The sequence below is a fragment of the Perognathus longimembris genome, chromosome 18 (genome assembly GCF_023159225.1).
Source record: "Perognathus longimembris pacificus isolate PPM17 chromosome 18, ASM2315922v1, whole genome shotgun sequence".
NCBI classification, from domain to species: domain Eukaryota; kingdom Metazoa; phylum Chordata; class Mammalia; order Rodentia; family Heteromyidae; genus Perognathus; species Perognathus longimembris.
Genome location: NC_063178.1, coordinates 12,971,884 through 12,999,626, shown reverse-complemented (window position 1 = coordinate 12,999,626; position 27,743 = coordinate 12,971,884). Strand labels below are relative to the sequence as shown.

Genomic DNA, 27,743 nt, shown 5'->3' with positions numbered 1-27,743 from the left:
AGGCTCGGGGACAGGACCCTGGCCTAAGAACCACAACCAACAACAACAACCAAAAGACTATACCCACATCCTTACCTCTCTTTTTGCCTCCTTGCTCCTTTTGATACCCCCAGACAGGGCCTATTTTGCATTCCTGTCCTTCATATTTTTAATGAGTAGATTCCATAAATGAGAGACACTTGAGCCACCCCTCCAATCCAGCTTTTTGTTCATTACTTGAAGATGGAGTCTCTGTGAACTTTGCGTAGAGCTTTTAGGTTCCTTTAAACTACCGGACCATATAATCTGCAAACAGGGTTGACTCCCTCCTGTATTTGTCCCCTGTATTTCCTTGTTTTTCCTTATTTTTAAGAATTCTTGGAGTATATTGAATATAATGGGGGAGAATACACGTTCTTGTTCCTGACCTTAAAGGAAATGGTTTCCATTTTTTCCAGTTAGGATGATACACATTTATTGTATTTTGCCTTAAATATGTTGAGATATATTCTTTCTATTCCTGGTTTCCTCAAGGCTTTTATCATGAAAGGGTGTTAAATTTTCTCAGAAGTTTTTGTTTTTTGTTCTTATTACAATATCTACTGAAATGATTGTGTGATTTTTTTTTTTTTAGTTTTGATTTTTTTTGGGGGGGGGTCCTTGGTTCTGTTTGTGTGCTGTATTATATTACTTGATTTACCTACTTTGCTGCATCTTTTCATCCCTGGAATGAACCCAGTGATGTATCAGCTTTGGAGTGTCTTCTCAAGTTCAGTTCATGAGAATTTTGTCAAGAGTTTGTGCATCTATTTTCATCTGGAAAACTAGTCTATAATTCTGAGGGGTTTCAAAATTTTTCTGCTTTTTATTTTCATCTACTACTTTTAGATTTGGTTTGTTCATGTTTTTCTGAGAGACTGAGGTGTACCATATTATTTGTAATTTTTCTTAATTTTTTAATGTTGGTTTTTATGACTGTAAACTTTCCAGCAGCACTGCCTTTGTTGTGACCCAAAGTGCTAATATTTGTGTTTTCATTCTTATTTGTTTCTGGCAACTTTATTTCCTCTCCTATTTCTTCAGACCCACTGATTATTCTAATGTGAGTTGTTCTATCTCTGTGTCTTAGAATGTTATGGCTTCTCTTGTTACTGATTTCTAGAGGAAGTTATTCCAATTTCCTTGTATTTATTTATGCCCTACCTACCTACCTACCTCAGTGGTGCATACTGAAAAATAAAATTGCTTGGTTATATATATAGTAATACTCCATGTAAATTTTTGAGACACTTCATCTGTTTTTCAAAATGACTTCGATATTTGTCCCTTCTTATTTTTATTATATAAAATACTTCTGGAGTTTTGCATTTACTTATTCCTCAGCATATAAAGTCTTATCACGTGCATGCTGTTGGCCTACATCTGTAATCTTAACTCCTCAGGAGACTGCAAGCTGAACAATAGTGGTTCAAGGCCAACCCAGGCAGAAAAGTCTGAGAGCCACTATATCAAAAATAACCAGCAAAAACTAGGACAGGAGGCTTAGCTCAAATGGTAGAGCCACCAACTTAACAAGAGTGAGGACATGAGTTCAAACCCCAACACTGCCCCCTCCAAAGATATCTTCTTTACTTGTGAGACATTTTCAAGGTTTGATACTTTAATAGACATGTAGCTGTGTAAATTTGAAGGCAAATGCAAGTATGGGTTTTTAAACATTAAAGAAACTGTATTGTACTTTGATATAACATATCATGATAGGTCAAACTGTAGAATTTTATAACCTTACATGCTTTTAGGTTGTATGTTTTTTGGAGAAATCATATTATGGATAACATAATGAGGAAACTGTTTTCCATAGTTTTCAAGTCTTTTTCCCTTCATGTATTTATAAAACTTGTTAATGTATAATTATTTTCCTTATAAGTTATAAAGTAAATGACTTTGGTTTGAGGAATTAAGTTGAAATTCTAAAAATGCTTATTCTATCTAAGAACTTTAAGAAAACTTGAGAATGAGCCTTAGGACTAAGCTAGTTACATCTTGCTGTGTTGAACTTGTATTATTGTTCTAATGTAAAGGCAAAATAAATGCATAGAGATCTTTCCTTTACACACACTCACCATTTGACCTTAATAGCTAAGGCATTCTCACAGTACATTATTACATTTAAATTTGAACTAGGTATATATGGGTTATATAGGTTATACTATATATAGGTTATGCTTCAAATAATTGTGGGCATATATTTGACAGGCACTGTACATTTTCATTTGTTTTATTTTGATATATTTGTTCTAGGTTGGTTCTTACTTGAAATCTCCAAAATTCCCTATTTGGATTGTTGGCAGTGAAACTCACCTCACCGTATTTTTTGCCAAGGTATGCTTATAGCAGAACTGTTTTTAGACTATGACATTGGGCAAATTAATACTACGAGTCCATATTTAGTTTTGTTTTTGTGAAGGATCACCTATTAACACTAATGAATGTATTATTCCAAAAATTAATACTGAAAGCACTATTATATTACAATTTTGGACTCATTTCAGTGAGCCTTATCATGATTTATTTATAATTTTTCTACCTTTTCCAACTTTGGAGCTCTTGCTTTTGACTTTTTTTAGAAATGACTTGTGTTATGTCTTTAAGAAACAATTGAATTAATTTTTTACTTGCCTTTATCTAGGAAGGATATAAAATGTTTATATCTTCTTAGGAAATAACTCAAAATCTAATAGTAAATAGAGTTTTGCGTGCACCAATGTAGGAAAAATGCTTAGTCTAGGACAGACAGGGCTATGTCTCATTCATCTCATTATAGATCCCAGACGAATGCAGTGAAATGTTTCATTAGAGACAGAGTCCACACAAGCATAAGCCTGGCAAACCATAGCTTTGTCTATGCCACGTAAACCACACAAGAAAAGAAATCTCTCTTCATTTTTTTCTATCCCTGGAATTACAGATAGACATGGCAGGAAATGTATATATTTATAGGACGATTAATAGAGATTTAATGGTGAAGTTTTAGATTATTACAAATCATAGAAATCTTTTGCGTCAAGTTATTGCATATTTAGACATGTTTAATTTGACACTACTAATTATTGTATTGAGACACAACTTGCATTCTCAGGATCTCCTAGATAGTCTAGCCCCCTGGGTAGAGAAATCATTCATTGAATGGATAAAGCTTATGCATGAATTTTCCACACTTGAATTCCAGTGATTTTGAAATCCTTGACAAACACATCTTCATGACTCCTTCTGAAACTTCTACAGTATGTAGTTGCTTTCTTTTTCAGAAACTAGATTTGGATTGTTTACACATGGGACTGGTAAACAGATTTGTAGATAAAGTTTTTTTTCTTTGAGATCAGATAGATTTTCTTCCCTTTAAAATAAAAAAACCAGAAAATATGTACATAGTAAATCAGAGTGATAGCAACATTTATTAGGTCCAACTTTAGATGCTTTTAAATATAAAGTAGTATGGCTGTGTTTTACCATGTAGAAACCACTAGATGTTTTGCTGTCCTTGGAATTGTGACAAGATCCACTCATTATGTGGTTATTCTTTAATATTTCTACTTAAGCAACACTTTTGGCTGTGGGGTTTGTTGTGTTTTGTTGGGGGTTTTTTTTGTCATTTTCTTTTGAGTTGTGATTAGTTGGTTTGGTGAATTCTTTTATTTGATTGTGTTCCATAGCCTGAAACAGACAACATTGTTTTCTTTGCCAGCTTTTTATAAATAAACTACAAAACTATTTTTATAGTTTCTATAAAAATACAAGATTGTTCCATAAAACTGGATATGTATTTCTTGTGCTGGCTTCTTTGGTTTAGTTACAGTTGAGTTATAAAAGCAATGTTCAAATTTTTCTAGACAACCTGTTATTTAGTGTTGTGAAATGCCTGTGAAAAGCAATGGAATTCTTCATGCACTGAATTGATAAGGTTGCCCAAGTCTTCATTTATTCATGTGCCACTTATGAAATCCATGTTGACAGGACATAGTTTGTGAGTGGCCTTGTGTCACATGTTGGGAATGCAGTGGTGAGCAAAGTTAGATGAGACATTCATTCTATTTGGAGAGAGGCATGGCTCAGACTATCAGACAAAATTACAAGTGTTATGGGTGCCAGCAAAGCTTTAATTTAGCTTAGATTTGAAAATTTGGAATGTTTCCTTGGACAGTCAGTATCTAAAATGAGCACTGAAGAGGCATTAGTATGGTAAAACTGGAGGAGGGCTGAGAGGAGAGCATTTGCTACATGGCAAGTGGAAGGGACAAACGCCTAGGTAGGGTCGATGGTGAGAAGAAACTAAAACAAAAGAGTGGGAGATCCTAGAATTAAGGACAAGGTATGAGGTAAGGCTATGAAAGTAGGACCACTGTGTTGCTCTTTATCCTAAGAACACTAGGGCCAGTAGGCTTGGTGAAGATTGAAAGTAATTATAATAAATTTTGAAGGATCACTCTGGCTAATTGTGGAAAACAACATGTAGGATAATCTAGGAAATATAGCTAAATAACAAGACTTTTGTCATATTTCAGGTAAGCAGAAAGTATAATTTGGACCAGGAAAGTACATGAATATGAAAGGTTGATTCCTAAAGTGAAATGTCAGGACATGATGAAGTGTTGGACTTGTTAGATGAGGCATAGAAATGTCTAATGTAATACATGTTGCTAATGATTATCTCAGTGCCTTAGAAAGTTATATACTTAGGAGTTTTGCTATTGGTAAATCTACTCACTCATGATTAAAACAGGTTATTCACTACTCACATTTCTCATGAAAGTGGAGCTGGAGATGAAAGACAGGTAGGTAGAGAACTAGACTGTGGCTGCTTTGACATTCTGTGTGGTCCTTCATATAAATACTGTTTATTTTTTTGTTGAAATTTAGCACTAGCAAGAGCAGTCATAATCCATTGATCCAAACTCTATTTCCAAGTGGTAGATAACCAGCTGGGCAAGCAAGCATGAGGCCCTGAGCTAAACCCTGGTTTAAAAAAAAAAAAAAAGGAATGGGGAGGTCATAATAAGTTGAGGCCACATCACTTGATGCAAAAGTGTTAGCATACAGCAGTTTCTTTTCCCATTCTATATCTAATCCTGGACTTTTGATTCAAAACTGTGAACCAAACCAACCCTTTTGTCAATTCCCAACCTCAATACAGCAATAGGAAATAAATTAATGCAATCCCTGAGCTTATAAGGAATAGTTCTTAATACAATTACATCCTATAGTAACACACTAACACCAATATTCTATAAAACAGTTGTGATGAATATTTATAAATGAGCGTATCAAATTTTCTTTTTTTTAAGTAATTTTATTGTTATTATTAAGGTGTTGCACAGAGGGGCCACCATTTCCTAAGTCAGGTAATGAGTACATTTCTTTTTTTGGAAAATGTCATCATCCCTTCCTTCCCCCAGTTTCTCCCTCCTATCCCTCCCCATGGGTTTCATTCATAGATCATCTTTTCTATGTAAGTCATATTTTCTATTTACTTTCATGATTTGAGGATAGGTAAGAAAAAAATGGCTTTTCAGTGAAATAACCTTTTAACTGTGTTTGGATTTTTTTTAAGAGTTCACTCGTGTGCTCAACCATTTCCATAATCATTATCACTTCATATTTGAGATGTCCAGTGGCCTAGAGCTTAGCTTTTCAATCTTATTGTAGCATTCTTTCTGAAAATTTTTAATCCTTAAGTACATTTATGAGATTGGAAGAGATTTTTCACAAATCAGTTTAAGTTGAAAATCAGTAGTAAGAATAAATTTAATAATTACTTTCATGAGTAGATGGTAAAATTTCAGGTTGATCCTTTATTAGAGATTTCTAACTTTTTATGAGCTATTTTTTCCAAAGATTTCTTTTATTTAACTTATGCCATCTTTTATGCATCATCTGAACTAAACATCAGACTGTAAAACAACAAAACTTGCATTGTATTCTTTCACACAGTACCCTAGGTGTTGAGAAATGCACACAAGGCATCCAGTGTCGATGGGAATTTCATAGTTACGATTAGGGGAAAACATCACAGAACCTAACTGCAGGAACCTAGTAGGAACTCCAAAGTCAGCAAGCAGCAAAATTCCCACAGAACCTTCTAAAGAGAAGCTCTGGTCAAGGTGAAATTCAGTAACTAAATGGACTTCTTCAAAGAAAGAAACTTAATTCTCCCTAGGTTGAGTGGAGAAATCTCCAGGCAGCTTATCTGAGTTATAGCAGAATAAAACATTTAGATTGTATATTGAGAAGCAACATGCCCTGGGCATAGATGGGTCTTGAGAAACCATATATTATAAAATGATAAAGCTATATAAAATCACATGTTATGAATGTATATATATATGTATAATTGATTTATACTTTCATAACATATATATCTATATAAAATAGCGGACACATTTGTCTTTTGCTGTGACCATGTATTTGAGTCTCAGTGAGGGGTGACAGCTGTTGATCCCATACAGAAATCAATGGAACCTGGCTTTGTGGCATCTAGTTTCATCTTCTAAAGATCAGTGACTAATTTCCTTGGTAATCCATTTCAGACTTCCTTTTGAAGTGGGATGAGTTTTCCATCCCTTTTTCATCCTCTAGTTGTGGTTATAAAAGACACAATGTGTGTCTAGCATCATCTTTGACCTTTTCAATGATAAAGTGTTCTCGTAGGAACACATGAAAACACATTAGGATCTAAACACTTTTGTGTTTTTTTTATATTTTTATAAAAAAGACACAGAATTTAATGAGAAGAAGAAACAAGGCATCTCACTGTTAGGTGTCTGTTACCCGGAGTCTGGGGCACAGTTGGCTCTGTAGAGCAAATGCTTTGTGTGTTACCTGGTGTAACATCAGGAACACGGCTCCAGTTCGATGGTAGATGCCTTCTGTTACATGCTTGAAAACTGCACAGTTCTGTTTTAACAATTGTGCTTTTCTCTACATATTATCAGAAGTTTTACAGACTAGTACAATGATCTTTTGTAGCCTTTATTGTTTACTGTTATAAGAAAATTCACCTTTCTGCATCTTTAATTATTGGCTAAAACTCAATGGAATTTTAAGTAATCACTTCATAGTTAGGTATTGTAAAGCAGTTTTCTCACATATTAATGTAGTTTAGTGATCACATCTGTCTTACAGTAATTTTAGAGTTTGTGTATACACTTAGATTTCATGCCTTATCTACTACACAGAATAAATGAATTTCAGAGATTAATAAATCATAACTTGTATGACTTCACACATATCTTCTAAAATAAGAATAACAAAAGAAAAGATAACTGAGGTAATCTTATGTGAAATACTTGGAAAGTTTGGGTAGAGGTCTATACAAACCATTTTCAATTATTTCAATATTAAAAATGGCCTTTTAGACACAAACTTTCCTACCTGCTTAACACACTTTGGGCTAATTGTTGTCAGTGATTGGGGTTATACTAATGTTTGTAACTTTTTGTGCTTAATTATTCTTAAGCAAAATCTTTCAAAACATATGTAAATATTCTTGCCTCTTTAAAGGCAACGTATTGCTTCTTGTTTTCCTTTTACAATCTTATATCTGCTCATGAAGCTATATTTGTATAACTGTGCTTTGTATTCTGAGTTTTTTGGTGTTTGGTTGTTGTTTTTCAGTCATGTCAGTGAGGTTATTTATTTGTTTGTTTGTTTGTTTATTTTTGCCAGTCCTGGGGTTTGAACTTCGGCCCTAGGCTCTATCCCTGAGCTTCTTTTGATCAAAACTAGGGGTCTGCCACTTGAGCCACAGCATCACTTCAGTATTTTCTGTGATTAATTGGAGATGAGAGTCTCGAGAACTTTCCTGTCTAGGCTAGCTTTGAACCACAATCCTCAGATCAGCCTTCAGAGTAGCTAGAATTACAGGCATGAGCCACCGGCACCTGGTACATTTCCTTTCCTTTACAGTACAATCGAAGTCATTGTTTAAAGAAAATAAACCCTCAGTGGTAGCACTTAGAGGTATTAATACATTGCAGTGTTAATAAGTTTGACTGCTGGTGTGTGTGTACCTGTGCATGTACTGTCTCAAATATGCTTATTATGCATTCATGGTTTATAAAAATCCCACTAGGCATCATGGTCTGCAGTTGACATTTTTTACACTGCTGATTTCCTCTACTTCTTGTTACTGTTCTTGACTTCTTAGTGACAGTACCTGATTGATCTGTTTACCTACAGTACCCATTTAGCAAATATTTGACATTGTAATAAATACTGTTGAAATATATTAATAAACATCAATAATTAAAATATAGTCATAATTTTCTGAGCATAATGTACCATTAAGTGTCTTACATTCATTCCTCATTTAATTTGCAAAGTAATCCTGTGAGATAAATGCCACTTTCTTCTATATTTTACTATTTGTGGCCAATGACAACATCTTTAAACTAGTAAGTACAAAGAACAGGATTCAAACCTCACTCTTGCGATTCCTGAGCTATGATTTCAACTACTTCCTTCTCTTAGAAAAACAGGAAATTAATCATTCTGCTAAAAAGTAGAGACTAGAGAGGGGAGAGGTTGGCACAGGAGAATTGACGAGTGAAAAGTCATGATTCGGTTCACAGAAGTTTAAAATGAGTTGTGTTACAGGGTTGGGGAAAAGGGAAACCAATAAAAAAAGATGTGATATGTAGACGTTGTATTTGGGAAATAGTAACTAGTTTACTATATAAACCATTTCTAGTTGTGCTAAGAAAGTAAAATGGAAGAAAAGCCTGGGAGTCAGATAGCATAGCAATTTGAGTTAACTACATGTCTTCCAAAGTCATCTTTCCATTATGAGTCTTGATGTGGAAGGCTAAACATGAGTAAGGTGTGAGTGAAAAGTAAATTCATGAAAAGCCCTATCATTAATAAACCACTCTTTAGCTCATATCCATCCAAGGCATTTTATCCTATTACCGTATTTCCAGTTGTACATTTTTGAGCTTATATTTTTCTGAGGAAAGAACCTTAGAAGATTGTTTTCTCCCCTAGTGCATTGGCTCGTATAGGACAAATCACTGCTACTTTAGCAGTGAGCTGCTGTATAGATAGGGGAGCCAGCCTGAGGCCTTTGTACATTGTTTGGAAAAGAATGGAAAAAATGAGAAAATAGGGAGCTGCCATAAGTATAAAGATTTACATTGAGAGCATTTGATAAGGTCTATTTCTTAATACTTCCCTAATTCCCTGTAAAGCAGAGCTAGTGGACAGACTCTGTATAAAACAGAGAATGGAGTGATTTTAAAGTGAAATCTGATCGGAATAAAGTGTGCCCCTGTTGATTTTTGGGGGGTTGGTGTTGGTTTTTTTTTGGGGGGGGGCTCTTCCTAGCACTGTAAAATAGTACTTATGTGTGCAATCATTCCTGAACTTAAGGTTCTTGGAGAGTTTTTGATTATTCATGATAGCTGATGATCTTGATAATGATGGAAGGTATAATGAATAAAATTAAAAACCTTCTCAGTAATGAATTAATGACTACCCCAACATAGGTTTCACATTTCAGAACATGTTTAGAAGGATAGCTAATATTACAACATTTTAATGGGTTTATGGTGATTAGTGAATGATTATAGTGATAACACAGAGTACATGTAAGAGATACTTGATTCATGAATGTACGTTATTAGATAGTCCCATTGCAGCTTGTTGGTTTTGTTTCCTTCTATAGCACTTTGCTAATTAGCTAAAGATGGGTGAGGCTAGATATTTTTAAAGCTATATTGCTCAGCAGTCCCTGTAATCTGGCTATAATTTGGCTGAAAATAAATTATTTAATATTCCTGTAACCACCACACCTGAGAATATCAGACTAATGTATCTAATTGCCTTAAGAATATAGATAAATTTGATGGTGAGTCTGAGCTTAAGTACTAAAGCAGGGTTTAAATATTGTGCGCTTATGTGGTATCCAAGAAAGTTTCATATGCTGTACCTATCGAAATTTTCATGGAAATAATACAACTAAGGATGATGAATGTACAAGTAATCTTGTTGACTTGAATAAGTAGAATCATTGGAATCTTGATTGCTTAATTATAAATTAATACTTGTGCAGGAAGTGTGAAATAATGTTTATTTGTACTTTTATTTTTAATACTAATAAGCACTAATATATTTTTCTCTTTAATCACTTCATGCATTTACGATCATAATGTAAATCATTCTCTACTACTTAATAGGCTTGGTGTGGTATTAAAGATAAAAGAAATAAACTATAGGTGTGTAGACAGTTACAGTATGGAATTTCTATGGTAGTCTCTGAAATAGAACCTCTTAAGGGGATAGACTCCTTTCTACCTCTGTTCAGTCCTACCTGTATATTCTCCATACTTACATAGTTGTGACATAATAGGTCTATTTTATTTCATCTTTTATAATTAGCTTCTTTTACATATAGTAAGATAAAAATAGGAGTTACAATAACTCATGGAAATACTTTGCCTTTGGATTATAAAATAGTAATGTTAATAACTTTATTCAATATTTGCAGAGCAAAATCAGAATTCTATTCAATGGAGAATCCACCCTATCCTGGCCTCCATAACTACAGTCCTGCTCTGACTCTCTGCGTTTGATGGTTTTATATTTCACATATAAATGAGAACAAGAACATTTGTCTTTCAGTGCCTGATTTCACTTAGCATATTGTTCTTCAGCTTTACCCATGTTGTTGCAAATGACAGGATGTTCTTCATTTCTAAGACTGAGTAGTATCCCATTGTCTGTGTATACCACATTTTCTTTCTCCATTCACTTCAAGAGGGATATTTAGCTTGATTTCATAACTTGACTATCATGAATTGTACTGTATTGGATATGGGAGTTCAGACGTCGTTTGATCCCAAATTGTTGTTGTTTTGTTCCAGTCCTGGTGCCGGTGCTGGCCTTCTTTTTGCTCAAGGCTCTGCCACTTGCACCACAGCTCTCCTTCTGGCATTTTTTTTCTCTTTAAAAAAATAATAGTTTATTAGAGATAAGCGTCTCATGGACTTTCCTTCTCAGGCTGGCTTCAAACTGCAATCCTCAGATCTCAGCCTCCTGAGTAACTAGGATTACAGGTGTGAGCCATTGATGCCTAGCTTGATCCCAGACTAAGAATTTCCCTTCACTTTACCTTCATTGTAGGACTAATTTATATTCATTCCCAACAGTATACGAAGACTACCTTTAATTCTCCTTCCTTCCTAACACTTGTTAACCCTTTGTCTTTTGATAAAACCTATTCTGATGGGTATGATTGTGGCTTTGCTTTGTGAATTCCTAAATAATTTATAATGTTGAGATTTTTTTATGTACCTTTTTGCCATTGTATGTTTTTTGAGAAATAACTACTAGGGTATCTTGATCATTTTTTTAGTCAGGTTTTATTTTTTAATATTTGAGGTTCTTATACATTTGGGTCATTAACCCTTTAACCACTAGAACAGCAAATGTGTTCTAGTCTGTGGCCTTTCTCAGCACACTGCCTATCCTTAAAGAATTTCAAAACCACCACCCAAACTCTTACATCTGTGATAGATTTTTGGCCAAGTACCAGGATACAAAATCAACACTTAAAATTCAGTAGCATATCAAGATACCAATAATAATAAGCTGATAAAGAAATGAGGAAAAATTCCATTCTTAATAGCCTCACAAAAATTAAAATGAAGAATAAACTAAACTAGAAATGGAAGACCTCTGCAGTAAAAATTAACAACAGTGACACTAGAAACTGAAGACAAAGAGATGCCCGTCCAAATACAGAAGGCCTAGGAATTTCAAACAGGCAGACAGGATTTTGTAATGACTACAGGATATGAGAAATACACCTTGCTTTATAAAAAAAAAAAAAAGAAAAGATGACATTTAATTGTGTTTTAGAATTTGAATGAAAAGTAATGCTCTCCATGATAAATTAGGAAAAGAAATTCTGCCTTCAGATATTTCTTTGAGTTTAGAAGACTTAAAATTCTAGACATGCTTACTGAGATGATACTTTTTTCAGGAGTTAAACTTAATATCTCAGACACTACCAGTGAAATCATGCCCCGAGTTGTGCCTACTGAAGTGATGATATTTTCATATGTGTAGCCATATTATTATTTCTTGGTAAAAAAAAATCCAGTATTTTAGTTTTGAAAACCTGTTCTAAAGCCAGAATATATTTTAAGCTATATTACTTTTTATGTATCCAGTAATATAAAATAAATGTATAAATCATTTGTTTTTATGCATTGCATTTTTATAGTAATTACCTATGTAATGTTAAGCTTTTCAAGTGTCAGTATAAAACTTCACTTGTAATTTTTACAGTGACCTCTGGTAATTGAAGTATTCTCATTTTTCAGATGTAAAGTTAACACCTAGACTTATGACTTCCCTGGTCACACCCTTCTGATACAGATGCAACTCAGTCTTCTGTGCCCACATGATATCATACACCCTCCTGTGTTTTGTTTCTAAAGTCATCTATCTGTAGCTGGTTGACAGCATGCATTTTATCTTTCCAGGACATGGCTTTAGTTGCCCCTGAGGCTCCTTCAGAACAAGCTAGGAGAATTTTTCAAACTTATGATCCAGAAGGTAAAAGATTATTTTTAATTAACTATTTATCTCTATATATTAGAATATATTGATCCCTATGTTTTATTCAGAAAATTTAACTATATTGTTGAATAGAATGTAGATTGCATTTCTTAAAATTTTTTCAAGGAAATAATATAAGTAGGAAGGGAACTCCCCCCTACCCCCTCCCCAACAAAGAACACCTTAAGTGTTAATCAGGCTCTTTGATATTTAATAAGGTATTTCTTTCTTAGAATCTTGAGTTAGGGCTACTTTACAAAGAGTTCCTCCAGAAGGTGGTATTTTCCCTGTTTGATAATAGATGTCAGAGGTCAAGAATCAAATTGTGAAATAGGACTCAGGTAGAGTCCCTACCTAACAGGCATGAGACCCTGAGTTAAAACCCCAGCATTGCTTTAGAAATGTCTAATATTCTGTTCCTTCACTTAGCCAAGTGAATATTGAATAGTAAAGAGATGAAGGATATTTCCATGTGATTAGGCTAGGATAAGGATATGGAAGAATATCAGCTTTATTGTACTCCTTTGAAGCCACGCCTATCTATAGCTTTGAAAAGTTCACATTTAATTTAGATCATTGAACTAGCTAGGTGCTGGTCGCTCATACCTATAATCCTAGCTACTCAGGAGTCTGAGATCTTGAGGATCACAGTTCGATGCCACCCCTGGCAGCAAAGTCCATAAGACTCTTATCTCCAATAAACTGCCAGAAAACTGGAAGTGGCACTATGGCTCAGGGTGGTACAACACTAGCCTTAAGGGAAAGAAAAATCTCAGGGACAGCATCCAGACCCTGAGTTCAACCCCCATGACCAACAACAACAAAAATCATTGAAATGGCTGTTGGGTCCCTATAAGCTTGGTGAGCTAGATCACGTCTGTGTCCATGGGCTTAGGTAACACTTAACACTGCTTCACTGCCAACTTCTAAAGCAATGTCTTCCATTCCATTCTAAATTACCTCTGAAGAACCAGAAAGTCCTCATCAGCTTTGGAGTAAATTGTTCTTTGTGAGTACACCTTCCTCTAAACCGTTTTACTATTGTGGTCTGCTCCTTTCCCCTGAAAATGTGAATCATGCAGATTCTAGGATTACATCTGTCCTCATCCCACTTATTAGCAGCTTACGTAGTTGTCTTTGTTTTATGAATTTGTTTTCTTAGCTGTCAAAGGAGAATAGCTAAATATATTTCTTAGACTCATCATACATGTTAAATCAATAGTGTTATAGAAATAGTGTTTCTCAGTGGCACTTTATAGTCTGAGTAGGTCTTTATAACCTGGAGTTGTCTTCTTATGGGTCTGATTGAGTTGTCATCTTTCCTTTGTTATTATCTTTTCTTAACTTACAAAACATAATGGAATTAATAATGGATTTAAACATTTGGTAATGTTTCACTCTGATTCCTTAGATAAAAAGTAAAGACTTACATCCTCACATTTTCACACTACTGATATCAGCCTTAGAGTAAGCAAACACCCACACTGTATTAAGTTCTAAAAGGTGGCAGCCTATAACCTCTCTTACTACTTTGAATTCTTTGAGGGAGAAGATGGGAAATGAATAATTATTGACCCTAAATGTTTTTAATATATGTTGAGGGAAGTGTCAAACTTAACAAAACATGGTTTTAGATGTAGTAATTTTAAATAAAGTCAAATTTACCATAAAATTTAAAGTACAATACAAGGTTCAAAGAAAGGTTAAGTTGAACATTAGTAATGAAGACTTAAGAAAAAGACCCCACTGGTGGATGGAAACTAAAAGAAGAAAAGGTGATAAATCTATGAACATGAGCTGGAAATGCCTACGTGAAACAGGGAAAAGCTCTGAATAGAAAAACAGGAAGCAGGAAAGATATTGACCAAAGTGAAGTGATGGGGGAAGGATTTTTTTTTTTTATTTTAAAGAAACATTATAGGGACAAGGCAACAAACAGTACAAGAAATGTATCCAATGCCCAACGTATGATACTGTAACCTCTCTGTACATCAGTTTGATAATAAAAATTTGAGAAAAAAAAAAAGAAACATTATAGAGAATGAGTTAGAACTGCTTCCTATGGTATACCTTATGAAAGATTTATTTAAGGCACATATTGGTTTTCTGTTTATATGTAACACCCTTTTAGATGTCTTTGTTTTATAAATAATAAATATCACATCACATATTTTTTAAAAAATCACATCATAATAGAGAATACCACCTTATATATCCACATATCAATGCCTGTTTTAGGGTATATGTGGGGACATTTACCCTTTGCTGATATTAGTTATATTGTGAGAGATACATTCCTTGCAGAATAGAATGAGTAGTAGCATGAAGTACAGAGTGGCATGATGGATAAAGTGGGTATTTCCCCAGAGTTTCTGGACAAGTTTTCAGAATACAGACTTTTGTTTTGATTTGAAATGATTCAGAGGTATCACAAGACTCTTGTCTCAGTATAACAACCCTAAGTATTCCAAAACCACAAATAGAACTTTGTAAGCTTTTTTTATATAGTCTTATGCTTGGTGAAATTTCTAGACCCAAAATTGAAACAGTGAGTGAATCAGTTTGTTCAAAAAGGAGATGTTTAGAAAATCTTAGGAAGCAATAATCGAAGACACTGAAACTAAAGCTTTTAAAGTAGACATTTGTCATAAGAGACTTGTGTAATACATATATGCTTTTTTTTTAGCTGTTTGAATCAATGATGTATAGATTTTCTTTTGCTAATTTACCCAGGAAAATTAGAATGTCTTATATTATCAGTACTAAATCACAATTTCTAATCATCAGTATTTGAGTTGGAACCTGAGAGATGGCGATATGAAAACAGATTTGCTGTGTTTCTTTTACAGAAAGAAAATAACTATATTTTATGAGCAAACTTGTATAAGTCTATCAACTTAGCAACTATAAAATGAATGATTAAAGCAAAGGATGCTGGTGCCAATGGCTCGCTTTTGCAATCCTAGCTACTCAAGAGACTGAGGTCTGAGGGTTCCAGTTTGAAGCAAGCGTGGCCAGGAAAGTCCATGAGAGTCTTAGTTCATATTAACCATCAAAAAGCTGGAAGTGGAGTTGTGGCTCAAGTGTTGTAGTGCTAACCGTGAACACAAAAACTCCAGGGACAGTGCCCAGGCCATGGACTGGTGCCAAAAAAAGGAAAATAAAAGCAAACAAAACTTGTTCACCTATTTCAGAAGAGATAGTTCTATATAGACATAACTTAAGACTTGTCATAAAGACAAAATTTAATTTCTCATTGAATAGCACTTTGTGGCATAGCTGTAAGAAGTATGAGGATGAAACTGAACTTATTTTTCATTTTTACTTTTCAGTCACTTACAAACTAATTTTGCTCATCTACTGATATGATTTTTTTTCCCACAAACATAGCATGCATCTCAGAGCCTTAATATACAAGTGACTCTTACAAGCCTCTGAGTAGCAAAGACTGGTGTGGGGACAGCCAACCTATGTCACCCTCATCCTAATACTTGCAGAATGACTGATCTAGAGAGAAGATAAAAAAAATAGGTTTTTAAAAATCTTTTTCTCATTCCCTACACTACACCATACCTTAGCTCCCACCACTGATGGCTACTCAGGAATCTTGACAGTTGGGCAGACATGAGTTAGTATTTTTCACTCTATGCCTTAGACACATGAATTAAAATTACAAACTTGTGCAGGCCAGCTAACCAGCATATATACCCAGCACTGTCTCTGACCCTATTGACTCATCTTCTACCTTCTAACCAGGTGCCTTAGTATTGATCTTTCAAAACATAAGCCTGTTCTAGAAGTGGGAACATATCTAAAAATGATGATGATATTTGCATGGAAATAATTGTTAAAATGCAGTCTGTTAAAACCGTGCCATGTAGGAAACAAGCATTATCATCATTGCTTTCTAAGAAAACTTTGTGGCAGCTTGAGTTACTATAAGAACCAAGACTAGATTCAGGATACTCCACTTGGAAATCAAGCATACCTACACTACCAATATCTTTTACAGGTGCTACCATAAAGCGGCACTTGTAGTTTGTAAAGTTGTTTATTTCAAACTGCAATTCTTAATTTACTGGAATCCATATTTGGCGATCACCAATTCTATAGGAGCAAATAGATTAAATGCCTTTTCAGATTCTTTAGGAATGTAGGCACTTGCTATTTCTGTTGATGTTGAGTGTACTTACGAGGTCAAAAATAAATTTTGAGCTGCTAATTTCCCATTTGGTATACTACTAACATTTTAATTTGAACACTACTTTGATGTATCATTTATAATTATTCAGTTTAGTAAAGAATTCTAAATTAGAAAATGGCATACAACTAATATATCTTCTAAGAGCCCAAAGAGAGTCAGTACAAGGCTAAGCCTTGCACATTCACCTGTGAGAAAGTCTATACTTTGTTCATTATTTGAATATGAGCTTTGTAGTCAGGTAAGCACTTCATAGGGATTTTTGTAAATTAACTGTGAAATGTAAGGTTTGGAAGCCAAGTACTGGTGGCTCATAACTGTAATCCTAGCTACTCAGGAGGATGAGATATGAGGATTACGGTTTGATCCTCACTTGTGTCTCAAGTTGATCACAGAAAAAGCTGGAAAGTGGTGCTGTGGCTCAAATGGTAGAGCATTAGCCTTGAGTAAAAGAAGCTCAGGGACAGCACCCAGGCCCAGAGTTCAAGCCTCAGGACCAGCAATCAGATCAGTCAGTCAATAAATAAAGTTTGGAAGTTAGATCAATGAATGTGGCCATTTGTAGAGCCCAACTGAGAAGTTTTGTTGTGCCTCCCAAAGGATGATGAAATGTCAAGTAGACAGACACAGTAGCCCATAAACACAAGAACTTATCCACATAATTAGCCCTGGCTGCTGATGGCCTACTACAGTCTTCCTTATGTTTGGAAATTCTGGTCTTGTAACAGTGATTTAACAAGGTGAAATAAATATTTTCCATCTTTCATATAAGCTTGAGTGTTTTCATAACTGCCTTCAAACAAGTTCTTTTATGTTGTTTACCTCAAGTTATACCTTAGCATTTTAGAATTTGTGTAGCTCCTCATTTAGAAAATTGCACACTAAAATTACCTTAAGTGATTTGTAGCCTTATATTCAAAACCGGTCTCTGTTTAAATGGTTAAAAACTATCTACAATGTTGACAAATAGGAAGGACCTTTATACCATCCTAACTTCATTTCTTTTCCAGTTATGTACACTTGCACAGTTTAAATGCACAAGTGCACATTTTATTCTGCAATTTGATTATAGGAGCAAAGCTTTGAACATCTTGTTCTCCATGACAGGATTTTTAAAAATCAATCTAATCCCTGGCAAAGACATTGTGATGACTGTTGACTTAAAATGGAGCCAGTCTTCAGGAATGTGTAAATGGGTAGGGGACATCATCCATTTAAGGGAATATTTAAAACTACCCTCATTTCTCCCACAAGGCTTCCATCAGCACTGATTGTGCTCATATTTAAATACAGGCCCATTGTAGGATGTATGTTCCTGGTTTTATGTCACTTGTCTAAATAACAGTACATTACATTCCTCTAGGAAGCTAAATAACATTGTGACGATGGTATTTGTTGATAGCAAAATCTTCAAAACGATTTCTTAATGGGAATTGAAATAATCACTTTTATTTTTTTTAATGTTTGCTTAATTAGTAAATTGTTATATAACTTTACCCAAAAACATCATGTACCCATTTGATAGATTGGTAGGCCTGTTTATGGAAGAGATAATTTGGCTTTAGGGTTTCCCTAGAGTTCTCAGGTAGAAGCTGAATGGCTAACTTTATTGTGTGAAAATTCTCTTGAAAATAAATCACAGCATCTTTACCTAAGAAAACTGATTTAAGAGTATCTGCTAATAGACATTGTACAAAAAGTAATACAATGGCGCTAATTCTTTGTAGTCCTCTTATGTGATTCCAACCTCTAACTCTGAATCTGATCATTAAGAACAGCATTTCTTGAAGTGAAATTTTAGTACAAATTCTTCCTTTATTTCAGATAATGGATTCATATCTGATTCACTTCTAGAAGATGTGATGAAGGCTTTGGACCTCGTTTCAGACCCTGAATAGTAAGATAAATGGAAATGTTATTTTGACAGTGCAAAAAGATTACATTAAATGTAGAACAAGATACGTTTTTACCTTATTTTAAATTCTAAGTCTGCATAATCAAAATAAGCTGGACACTGGTGGCTCATACTTGTAATCTGGAGGCTTAGAGCGCTATAATACAGGATTAAGGCTAAAAGCTAGCCCAGACAGAAAAGTCTGTGAGACTTCATCTCTAATATCCAGCAAATAGCTGGGTGGAGGCATGGTTCACAAGTGGTAGAGTACCAGCTATATGCAAGCAAGCACTCAAGGCCCTGAGTTCAAGCCCTACACAGAGGTTTGGGAAGAAATCAAAGGAATCCAGTATAAGAAATACCCTTAACATATTTAATATGAGCTGAACTCATTGTCCTGCCTTTTTATAATACTAAGAAATTGTTTTTCCTATAGATTTCAAATATAAATTTTCTCTTCAAGGACTTCCATGTTTTAACACAGACATTTATTTTAACATATATATGTATACACACATCTATACACATCTATGTTATATGTTGCTTCATGGAACATAATAACAGTTCTGTGTAGTATAGATATTGTGGTTGTCCTTCCTACATAACCAGCAGGTCTCTGGCTTTTCATCTTAAGTGAAGGTCACTGAAGATATGGAACTTTTCTAAATAGGTAACTTGATTGGAACCATTTATATGTGACTCTACATATTACAGAATATAGACTTTTTTTAAAGTATTTTCTTACTGTCTTGACATTCATTCTTCACTGTTATATATTATTAGATTTTTAACTTCGTAGATTTAGGATAATTGTAATCTATGAGAAAATATGCCTTGTATTGATAAAATATAGAAACAAATATCAGTATCTGTGCTTTTGCTTTTTCTGCAGTTTTTCTCTTTTTGCAAGTTTTTTCTTACAATGAAAAGTCTTTAGCTTATAAAGTGTCATAAGATTCAGCAAAAGCAATATGGAACACTAATATATACTTCTTAGAACTTGGTTTGATTCTGTTTTGAAACTCAGGGATGCTTTTTTTTTGGAAGTCCAGAATATTTATGATCATATCTGAATTAATATGTCTCAGTCTTACTTCCTAGAGCGGTATTTTATCCATTTTCATAGTTAGACATAATTGTTGTTTCCAGCTGAAAGAGGAAAAATTCAGAAAGAGTTGAACTAGTGCAGTAAATGGTAAGATGGTAATTACTTTATTTCTTCTAAACTGATTTTCAAATAAAGGCCAGCTTGTTTCATTTGAAAAAGAGAATAAAACTCAATTTTAGTTACTGATGATTCTTAGGTGGGGAAAAAGAAAAAGTTACTTTTTTGATTATTTGTTTTTTCAGATTCATCCATTAGCAATTACATACCTTAATGATTTTCCTTCTTCCATCAGAATACATAACGTGTCTTAAAATTATTATTACTAGAGTTGATTTAACTTACTTTCCTGAAAGTAGTTGGAAGATTGTACTTTGGCTGCTTTAGTACAGGTGCAACTTTTATAAACCTTGTAAGAACACTTACCCTTACAAGGACGCCTTTATGTAAGAAACACCTGGTAACTGACTCCAACTGAATGCAGGTGCAGAAAGGGGGGGAGAAAAGTGTCCCCTAATACTAGGAATGGTCTTCAGGTGGAAAACCTCCTTGGCAGGCAGTTCACTGAGCTGCTGACTGCAATTCCTGTGAGTCACAGGAAGTGTCTAAACTCATCTTGGACTCCAGTGACCAAAAGAGAGAGGTCCCTTGGGAAGGTTAACCAGAACCCCTTAAGAGTCCCCAGACACAATGCTTTTCTCATTGCATAAGCTAAATATAACTTAGCTTTTATAGTTTGTGATGACCTGGAGAAGAAAACCTTCCTGAACAGACATTTTCATCTCAATCTGCCACTCACTTGTCTGCCTCTCTGTCACCCATGAAAACACTTTGACCAGCCTCAGCTACACCTATGGTGGGCTCAGCACCGAGCTATCTCACTGTAGCTGCTGCAATACCAGTAAAATGTGCCACTTACTGGAACTCACTTTTCCCAAGCTCCAAAATTGTATTTCCTCTTTAACCTTCAAGTTACATGGTCGAAGAATTGGAAGTCTTTATCTCATTTAGTTCTTGAAGTCAAGTTTTTAAGAGATGTTTTGGATTATGTAATGTACTCTTTTGACCTGTTTCTTTTCTCCTTGGGCTTGAAGTAAACATTGTTGTAAGTTAAATGCCTCGTTTGATTGTTAACTTCAGGCATACCTATGAAACAGAGACAATGTGCCTTTGGGAAGTTACAAGCCCGAGTTTTATAAGCCATGATTTTTAAATGACTTTACCTAATAAGGAACAATATTCCAAAGTCATCGTCATAATTTAAATTTTAAATAGTAACAGATTACTCTGGTTTAAAAATAACCAAGTTTTGGCAAATTAATGCCATTCCTGTGTATTTGTCATTAAGGTTCTAAAGAGAACAGCTCTTAGAATTTTTGGCGGTTGAATGTGTTATAGTACCAGTAATTTAATTCTGAAAGAAAAAAGGGCTTGTTTTTCTCCATTTGGTATCCACTATTTTTCTTCTTTTCTCTCCCTAGTATAAATCTCATGAAGAATAAATTAGATCCAGAAGGATTAGGAATCATATTATTGGGTCCATTTCTTCAAGAATTTTTTCCTGATCAGGTAATATAGCCAGGAAAATATTATTATTATCTGTGATTGTTTGCTCTTTCCCAGCTCCTTTAAAATGTCTTGACATGTATATATGTGTGTGTATATGACACTGAGGAGTCATATATACACATAATCACATATATATGTATACTTTTCCACATAATGAGATCACAGGGTTATATATATACCTATACTATAGTGCAATACTCTAAGGGTATCAGTACAGGGTTGCAGCAGTGCGCTGAGGGTATCAGAGCTGTTCAGTGAGTTGTAGCAGGGGGTTGATTCAGGAGAGAATAGTATATATCATTTGTATAAAACACTATTGGAAATATGAGGAATAAAAATTGGAAGTATACCAGGTCCCAATCAATGACTACCACATGTAATCCTAGCAACTCAGGAGACTGAGATTGGAGGATTGTGGTTCAAAGCCAGCCCAGACAAGAAAGTCCATGAGACTCTTATCTCCAGTTATCTACTTAAAAAGCCAGAAGTGGAGCTGTAGCTCAAGTGGTAGAACAGCAACCTTGAGCAAAAATGCTCAGGGACAGTGCCAGGCCCTGAGTTAAAGCTCCAGAATCCTCTACTTTCCCCCCCAAAAAATCTGAGGAATGAAAAGAGATTCCCTTTTACCACTCACTTGTACCCTTTTATATTTCTCAGTAACTATTAAGAGATTTGCACATGTGTTTTTCATGGTTTTTAAACAGTAAAAAACAACATAGAGGTGATTAAAGGTGGTAAGAGCTCCTACCTGTGAGCCAGTTCAGCTGCATAATAGAAAAGCTTGGGTTTGGGTTTGGGTTTGGGTTTGGGGTTGACTAGAGCCGCACCACTTACTTCTGGGGCATATCACCCCATTATCAGGAACCTAGGCTAATTACATCTGTATCACTATCCAGCCATTTCTGTGTTCTATACCTGTCTTCATTTTTTATCTAAGTGAAAAATTTTACTACTGAAATGAACCATACATCTTAGTTGTATTGTGGCATATCATTGGTTAGCAGCATAGTTAAAATTGAAGTTCTTTGTTCTAATAGAAATTCTGTTCTGTTATTGATAAGTAGAAGCTTGTTCTTTAAAATTGAAGCAATACTTCAAGATAGTTATTTAATTTGGAGATACAGTTGTTAATTTTATGTCTCAGTTAAATTATCTTCAACAGGAACTCATTTTCTAAATAAACCTGTTATGGTTACTGTGAATAAAGGGACTAAGAAAAGTTCAAAAAGTCACTCAGAATCTCACAGTATAAGCAAGTAGACCTTTTCAAACTGGTATATGTTTAAAGGAAAAAGTAGATTTGTATTCTGAAATTAATTGGAAAGGCACTGTTGGATTGTAATTCCTGTCTATTACATTCCAACTACTTAAGATTCTCTCTTTTTTTTTTTTTCCTTTGTTAGTTCCCTTCTGGAATCTACTGTCATGTTCTAGCTTTCTTGACTATAAATTATAGCACTTAATTTCCTTTTTTTCTTTCTGGCCCTGGGGCTTAAACTCAGGGCCGGGGCACTGTCCCTGAGCTTTTTCGAGCTCAAGGCTAGCACTCTGCTACTTGAGCCACAATACTACTTCTGGCTTTTCTGAGTAATTTATGAGTCTCATGGACTGATTTTCCTTCCCAGGCTGGCTTCAAACCACAATCCTAAGATCTCAGCCTCCTGAGTAGCTCAGTGCCTGACTGCACTTAAAAAATTTTTTTTATTTAGTTTTGTTTTGGTCGGTCATGGGGCTTGAACACACTTAAAATTTTTGAAGCAATCATTTTAGTATTTCCAGAAGGCTGCTGTCAAAACATTTGCTACAGATACTGATTTCTCAATTATTTTCTGAGGAGTTTTTAATTCCATTTTGCCTCTGCAAAGTAAGATAGATTTGATTCTTTTAAAAATTATGGATCTCATATGTAACTTAGTGTAAATAAATGCTACTTATAACCATTAAAACTTATTAGCTCAAGGAATTCATATTTTAATTATACTATTCCTTGAGGTAAAGCCTCTATTCCCCTCCTAGTTTTGCCTGAAACAAGACATTTTCATTTGGTTATACTACTTCTTCCCCCTAGTTTGTTTAGTTGGGCTGATTTCCCTGCTATTTTGGACATATTCTCCATCTGAGCTGCTCTGTCTCAGCGCTCCTATTTAGTTCATGTACTTTCCTCACCCAAAGCATGTGGCCCTCATCCTCCTTCCTTTAGAGCAATGCATTCTCAAAAGAGTTTTACAAAAGAGCTTGTTACCAACGCCGATTCTCAAGCCACTGCCCACAAGTAATCAGGCAGAAACTCTAGACATGATTCTGAAGGAAACTCAAGTTTGAGAAGAGCTGCTTCAAGGGAAGACTTGTTCCATCCCCGCCCCCTCAATTCCTGTCACGGGTCTTTCCGGCACTTTAACCACCAAACATATGGTGACTTGGTCACTCATTTTAGCCATCCTTCTCTTCTACTTTGTACTTAACATACCAATGTAATGGTAACTCAGTAAGCACCTCTTCAATAAGAAATACATGAAATAAAGTCACCCATCTGAAACTGAGAAGGCAGTAGAGGAAAGCAGTATCTAACGTCAGCAATCTTTACAGATACTACAGCTAGCTGCATTGTGAGTAGAAGCCAATGCAGAGGATGATAATAGCTGTAAACTTTCCAAGACAATTTGTTTACAATGGGACTAGCCAGAGCAGCACCCTTTTATCAAACTTATAATATGCACCAGGCACTCAGAACTCAATATGAATTAAGTACTCTTATTTTTCCCATTTTGGCAACAAGAAATACGAGGATTAGAGAACCTACCCAATATGGGTATTTGCAATCCCAGTCTAAGCACTTTTCTTCCATGTCACACTACCTTGCTGCCAGTGTTTCTGTATTTTGTGCCAGTTATTAATTATTGTAGCTACAGAACATAAGTTGTATTAGTTGTAGTAAAATGTTTAAATTCAGACAAGCAATAGTCAAATTACTCTTCTTAGTAACTAATTGCATTGACTCGTGTATGTACAATTAAGTGATCACATGCACTAGCTTTTCTGTTTGGTATATTTTGAGTAGAACACAAAAATATGAGGGCTTAGATTTTAGTCAGGCACATGAAACATGAAAAATTAAAAGCAGTTAAATATTTAAAGTTTTCCAGTAACAGTAGAAAAGATAATGTAAAGTAGTGTTGATCTGTTCTCCAGTTATTTAGGCAACTTTTATTTGTAAAGCTTACAAAATAGTATAGAGTCCAACTTGTGTGTGTTCAGGAGAAACTTTCCAGAAAATGTTAGCACAAAGCAGGTCTTAAAAAAATGAGGGAGGGGTCAGAAGAGGGCATTTTAGGAATAAAAAAGCTCACATATGTGCAGAAGGCCAACAAAAGTCTTTTCATGGAAAAAATGAGTCATGTTTGTCTAAAACAGAATTCAGAAAGTTGAGGAGTTAGAGATAAGACTGAAAAGGTAAATTGGTTGTGTTTTGTTCTACTATTCTTGCTTGCACATAATAACACACAAGCTTAAATGGAAAAGACAGCTGAAAGAAATAGAAGCAGCAAGCCCTATTAAGGGAAGCATTTGTAGGAATGTCGGAGACTGGAGCAGAGGTCATGAGCACTGCCCAGAGTCTCCCATCTTCCTTTCTCTGGGAGCCAGAGCCACAGTTGCCAACAACTCTCTTCCCTTAGTTCCAGTTAGAAAAATAAGGAGGAACTCTAGCCCTACTTGGGTCACATGTCTGTCCCTGCATACATGAGAAGGTAAAGGGGATAGGCACTGAAGACTCTGTAGGTCCTGCGGGTAATAACTGGGAGCCAGGCACCTTTGGCCTTGAATGCTAGGTTAAGAGAGAAGAACTTGATCAGCATCTGTTGTGCAAATTTATTCTGGTAAAGATTTTTAGGATATGATTTCTTCATGGAATGTTTTCTGTTTGTTGAATGAAAGTCTCTGAGCACTGTGTATTTTCACTCTCGGTGCTCTTTGCACTGATTGACAGTTGAACTATCCAAGTGACACTTGTAATGAAAAGTCTTAACTCACTATTGTGGGCTAGATTAAAAGTATTGTTTCATACATATGCTTATGTCTCAGTAAAAATAATACTACTCTATATTTATGAAGAACAAATTATTTACAAAGAGAAAAGACCAAGGTACGTTTTAGGAATTTTTTTTAGAAATTTATCCTTTAAAAACTTAAAGGCATATAGTGGAAAACATAAGTGTATGCAGAAGACATTGTCATGAAAAGCAGCACACCTCTACTTCCCAGTCTCCTTCTAAAAGCAGCCTTTCCACTTTTAGGTTTTCTGTGTTGTGTTGTTTCAAATGATCCCCAGTGAGAGAATGAGGACTTAAGGAACTTGCATTTATCTTCACTGCTAATTAGACACTGCCTGACAAAGTTTTAATAGTACTCTGTTTATAATAGGGCTCCAGTGGTCCAGAATCATTTACTGTCTACCACTACAATGGACTGAAGCAATCAAATTATAATGAAAAGGTATGAGAATTCACATAGTAATTTGCCTTCAACTCGGTTGATGAAATACATACACGAGTGAGTATTAACAATGTCTGTTCCCCTACAGTTGCTACCCATGAGATTTTTCCATGAATCTTATTACCACAACATATCGTAGACTTTGCCATATTCAGTTTTGACTAATCTGGCTCTGAAGTGGGCTTTGGAGTAATAGTTTCATTGACAAAACTATGTGTGCATGTATAGTGTTATCCTGCCTTGTGTGCATTTCTAAGTCAGTATTTGTGGTTTATCCAGCAAAAGTCATTACTGTTATGTACAGAAAGAGAGTCAATTTTTAATATTTAAAGGATTAAAATCATAATGGCTAGTATTTATTGAGCATCTACCTGGAATTGTATTAAGTCTCTGCCTAATCTTAAGTTTCATACCATCTTATCAAGTAAATATTGCCCGTGCCTGTGGGTCTCACTGGACAGAGAAGGGAACTGAGCACAGGTAAGTAATGTCCCAAGGTCAAGCAGCAAGCAATGGCAGATTTGGGATAGAAATTTGGAAGCTCAGCTCAGACTCATGCTCTTGCTCAGGAGGTTTTTTTTACCAGTATGCTTTGCTATGTCCTTCATAAAATCATAGGCAAAAGTATGTGGGTACCTCTTTCCAGTGTACCACCTGGTTGAATACCAGTCTTGTGCACACATGTGGTGATTCTGTTTTTTCTGCATCTGATCAAATTATAGTCATAGTGGATGTACTAGTTAATATTGGAATGATGCCAAACATTTCTTTTCAATTTGAAGTCTACTTTCTGATTTCATAAGTATCTAAAGTGGAAATGGCTATAGAAAATACATAGTAATGTAAATTAAAATGTATAATTTTAATACAAATGAGGAAATATATTGTGAGAGGTTTTATTAGGTCCAATTTATTTTCATAGAAAATGGAATGTATTTTATCAGAATATAAATTGTCAGAACATTTGGATACTGTTTCTTTTTATTTTTTTTCTTATTGTCAAAGTGATGTACAGAGAGGTTACATGTTTCTTAATGTGTGTTAATGAGTGCTTCATCTAGACTTGGAAGTTTTACAGAGCTGTGTAATAGGTACTTTGTAGTCATTAAACAGTTACTCATCTACACAGTCCCTGCAAGGTAGTCAAATATTATCCATATTTTACAGATGAGGCCTCTGAGACAGGGAGATTAAGTGACACCCAGAGTCACTGACAGCAAGTCATTGACAGAGCAGGGATTGGAACTGAGTTCCTGATTCCCAGTCCTGTCCTTGGTCTGCTTGGCCACGCTACCTGTGGATAGTAAGTTTCCAAATCATGCTTGTCCCAGGCGTCTGACATACTAACACAAAGATCAGAAATCAAATGGAATTAACATGACGGATGAACATACCTCAAGAGCAAAGCATGCTTGTGTTAACTTGCAGAGACAGAATGTCATGAAATTGTTCAGGAGCTTGATATGTTAAAAGTTAATGGTGAAGATCTATTGATAACATCAAGAGAAGCAGAAAGTGGAGGCTGAGCCTGAGCCACCAGGCAGAGAAAGCTAGATGATGCACCGGGGGTCAGTCAGAGCAGCACCCAGCTTTCTGCTCCGGTGCTGGGAGCCTTGGAGACAGCTTTACAATATGAATCACTTCTGCATTGGGGAAGTGAAAAATGTGAGTCGTAGTTGTAATAGATATTTTATGCACACCAACAAACACATTAACCAAAGTAATAACTACATTAACCAAGGATGCAAATAATGTATTTCACATGGAGTGTCTTTTAAACTTCCTAAAGATGGCAATCTGACCTAGTAATAAAATATATCCTATTTTTACATCTAATGTGCTGTTAAAAGAAACTCTCCTTTAAGGCTGATTAAATCATTCTTTGG

General features: G+C 35.1%; 1 protein-coding gene across 4 annotated transcripts in view; it reads left to right on the top strand.

The window, feature by feature from the left end:
- The window catches only part of Mindy3 (MINDY lysine 48 deubiquitinase 3), a 56,647-nt gene that overhangs the window by 27,086 nt on the left and 1,818 nt on the right, over positions 1–27,743 (top strand). For 2 of the 4 annotated variants that reach the window (XM_048367978.1, XM_048367980.1), the window contains 5 exons: positions 2,281–2,361; positions 12,522–12,594; positions 18,623–18,695; positions 21,279–21,366; positions 25,786–25,857. In XM_048367978.1, the coding sequence (XP_048223935.1) occupies positions 2,281–2,361; positions 12,522–12,594; positions 18,623–18,695; positions 21,279–21,366; positions 25,786–25,857 (387 nt within the window). Of the gene's footprint in view, positions 1–2,280; positions 2,362–12,521; positions 12,595–18,622; positions 18,696–21,278; positions 21,367–25,785; positions 25,858–27,024; positions 27,165–27,743 lie in introns of those variants that run through there. The other 2 variants (XR_007214045.1, XM_048367979.1) reach the window with 2 other exon arrangements.